The 2325-nt window shown below is 48.9% G+C and overlaps 1 protein-coding gene across 1 annotated transcript in view; it reads right to left on the reverse strand.

The window, feature by feature from the left end:
* Positions 1 to 2325, reverse strand: part of LOC105508943 (filaggrin-2-like) — a 60465-nt gene that overhangs the window by 53781 nt on the left and 4359 nt on the right. The window contains exon 4 of the mRNA XM_011937968.1: positions 2 to 2325. This exon is cut by the window's right edge and continues 1 nt beyond it. Within this exon, the coding sequence (XP_011793358.1) occupies positions 2 to 2325 (2324 nt within the window). The remainder of the gene's footprint in view (position 1) is intronic.

Raw genomic sequence — 2325 nt, forward strand, 5'->3', positions numbered from 1 at the left:
TCTATGTGAGCCCTCTGAGTGCACTTCACTGTCACTGGACTCACTGTGGCCAGATCTCCTTCTTTCAGTTGTCCTGGAGCCTATCTGTGTGGACTCTCCATGACCAGAGTAGCCATGTCCAGTGGCATCTCCTGTCTGTCCATAAGTAGTTTCGTGTCTCTCATGAACTGTGGATTCTGATTCTCCAAGTTGAGATCCAGCTTGGCCATGAATTTGTTCTTGTGAGTGTGGTCTATTTGAGACCCCTGAGTGCACTTCACTGTCAGTGGCATCACTGTGGCTAAATCTCTGTCTTCCAGTTGTTCTGGAAGCTGTCTGTGTAGACTGTCCATGACCAGAGTGGCTATGTCTAGTGGTATCTCCTCTCTGTCCATGTGTAGTTCCTTGTCTTCTGTGAACTGTGGATGCTGACTCTGGGTAATGAGATCCAGCTTGTGTGTGAATGTGTTCTGAATGTCTGTGTGAGACCCTTGAGTTTACTTCACTGTCACTCTTCTCACTTTGGCTAGATCTTCGTCTTCTACTTACCCTGGACCCCATCTGTGTGGATTGTCCTTGACCAAACTGGCTATGTCTAGCGGTATTTATTGTCTGACCGTGAGTAGTTTCCTGTCTCCTGTGAACTGTGGATCCTGACGCTACTTGTTGAGATTCACCCTGGCCCAAGCCAGTTGATTGACCTGAGCCTGAACCATATTGGCCAAATCCAGTGGACTGACCTGAGCCAGATATATGTTGTCCAGAACTAGAGAAATTGTCTGAGCCAGACACATGCTGTCCAAAACCTGTGGTTGGACCTGAGCCAGACTCATGTTGGCCACAGCCAGATGATTGACTTGAGCCAGTATCATGTTGGCCATAGCTAGACTGACCTGATCTGTACTCATGCTGTGCAAAGTCAGAGGATTGTCCTGTGCCTGACCCATGTTGTCCAAAGCCAGAGGACTGACCTGAGCCCAATCCATATTGGCCAAAGCCAGAGGATTGATCTGAGCCTGACCTGTGTTGTCCAAATCCAGATGTCTGTCCTGAATTTGACCCATGTTGACCATAGCCAGATGACTGACTTGAGCCAGAACCATGTTGGCCATAGCTAAACTGATGTGATCTAGACTCATGTTGTCCAAAACCAGAGGATTGTCCTGAACCAGCCCCATGTTGTCCAAAGCCAGTGGACTGACCTGAGCCTGATCCATGTTGTCCAAAACCAGAGTATTGACCTGAGCTTGACCTGTGTTGTCCAAAGCCAGTTGTATGTCCTGAACTAGACCCATGTTGACCATAGCCAGATGACTGACTTGAGCCAGAACCATGTTGGCCATAGCTAGATTGATGTGATCTAGACTCATGTTGTCCAAAACCAGAGGACTGTCCTGAGCCAGTCCCATGTTGTCCAAAGCCACTGGACTGACCTAAGCCTGATCCATGTTGGCCAAAGCCAGAGTATTGACCTGAGCTTGACCCCTGTTGTCCAAAACCAGATGTCTGTCCTGAACTTGACCCATGTTGACCATAGCCAGATGATTGACCTGAGCCAGAACCATGCTGGCCAAAGCTGGACTGATGTGATCTAGACTCATGCTGTCCAAAGCCAGAGGATTGTCCTGAGCCTGACCCATGTTGTCTAAAGCCAGAGGACTGACCTGAGCCTGATCCATGTTGGCCAAAGCTGGAAGACTGACCTGAGCTTAACTCGTGTTGTCCAAGTCCAGATGTCTGTCCTGAACTCGACCCATTATGACCACAGCCAGATGATTGACTTGAGCCAAAACCATGTTGGCCACAGCTAGAATGACCTGATCTAGACTCATGTTGTCCAAAACCAGAGGATTGTTCTGAACCAGACCCATGTTGTCCAAAGCCAGAGTACTGACCTGAGCCCGATCCGTATTGGCCAAAGCCAGTGGATTGACCTGAGCCCGAACTATGTTGTCCAAAGCCAGATGTCCATTTAGACCCATGTTGGCCATAGCCAGATGACTGACTTGAGCCAGAACCATGTTGTCCATAGCTAGACTGACGTGCTCTAGACTCATGTTGCCCAAAACCAGAGGATTGTCCTGAGCCAGACCCATGTTGTCCAAAGCCAGAGGACTGACCTGAGCCTGATCCATGTTGGCCAAAGCTGGAAGATTGACCTGAGCTTAACTCATGTTGTCCAAATCCAGATGTCTGTCTAGACCCATGTTGGCCATAGCCAGATAATTGACTTGAGCCAGAACCATGTTGTCCATAGCTAGACTGACCTGATGTAGACTCATGTTGTCCAAAACCAGAGGATTGTGCTGAGCCAGACCCATGTTGTCCGAAACCAGAGGACTGACC

The sequence above is a fragment of the Colobus angolensis genome, unplaced genomic scaffold (assembly GCF_000951035.1).
Source record: "Colobus angolensis palliatus isolate OR3802 unplaced genomic scaffold, Cang.pa_1.0 Scaffold169, whole genome shotgun sequence".
Taxonomy (NCBI): Eukaryota; Metazoa; Chordata; class Mammalia; order Primates; family Cercopithecidae; genus Colobus; species Colobus angolensis.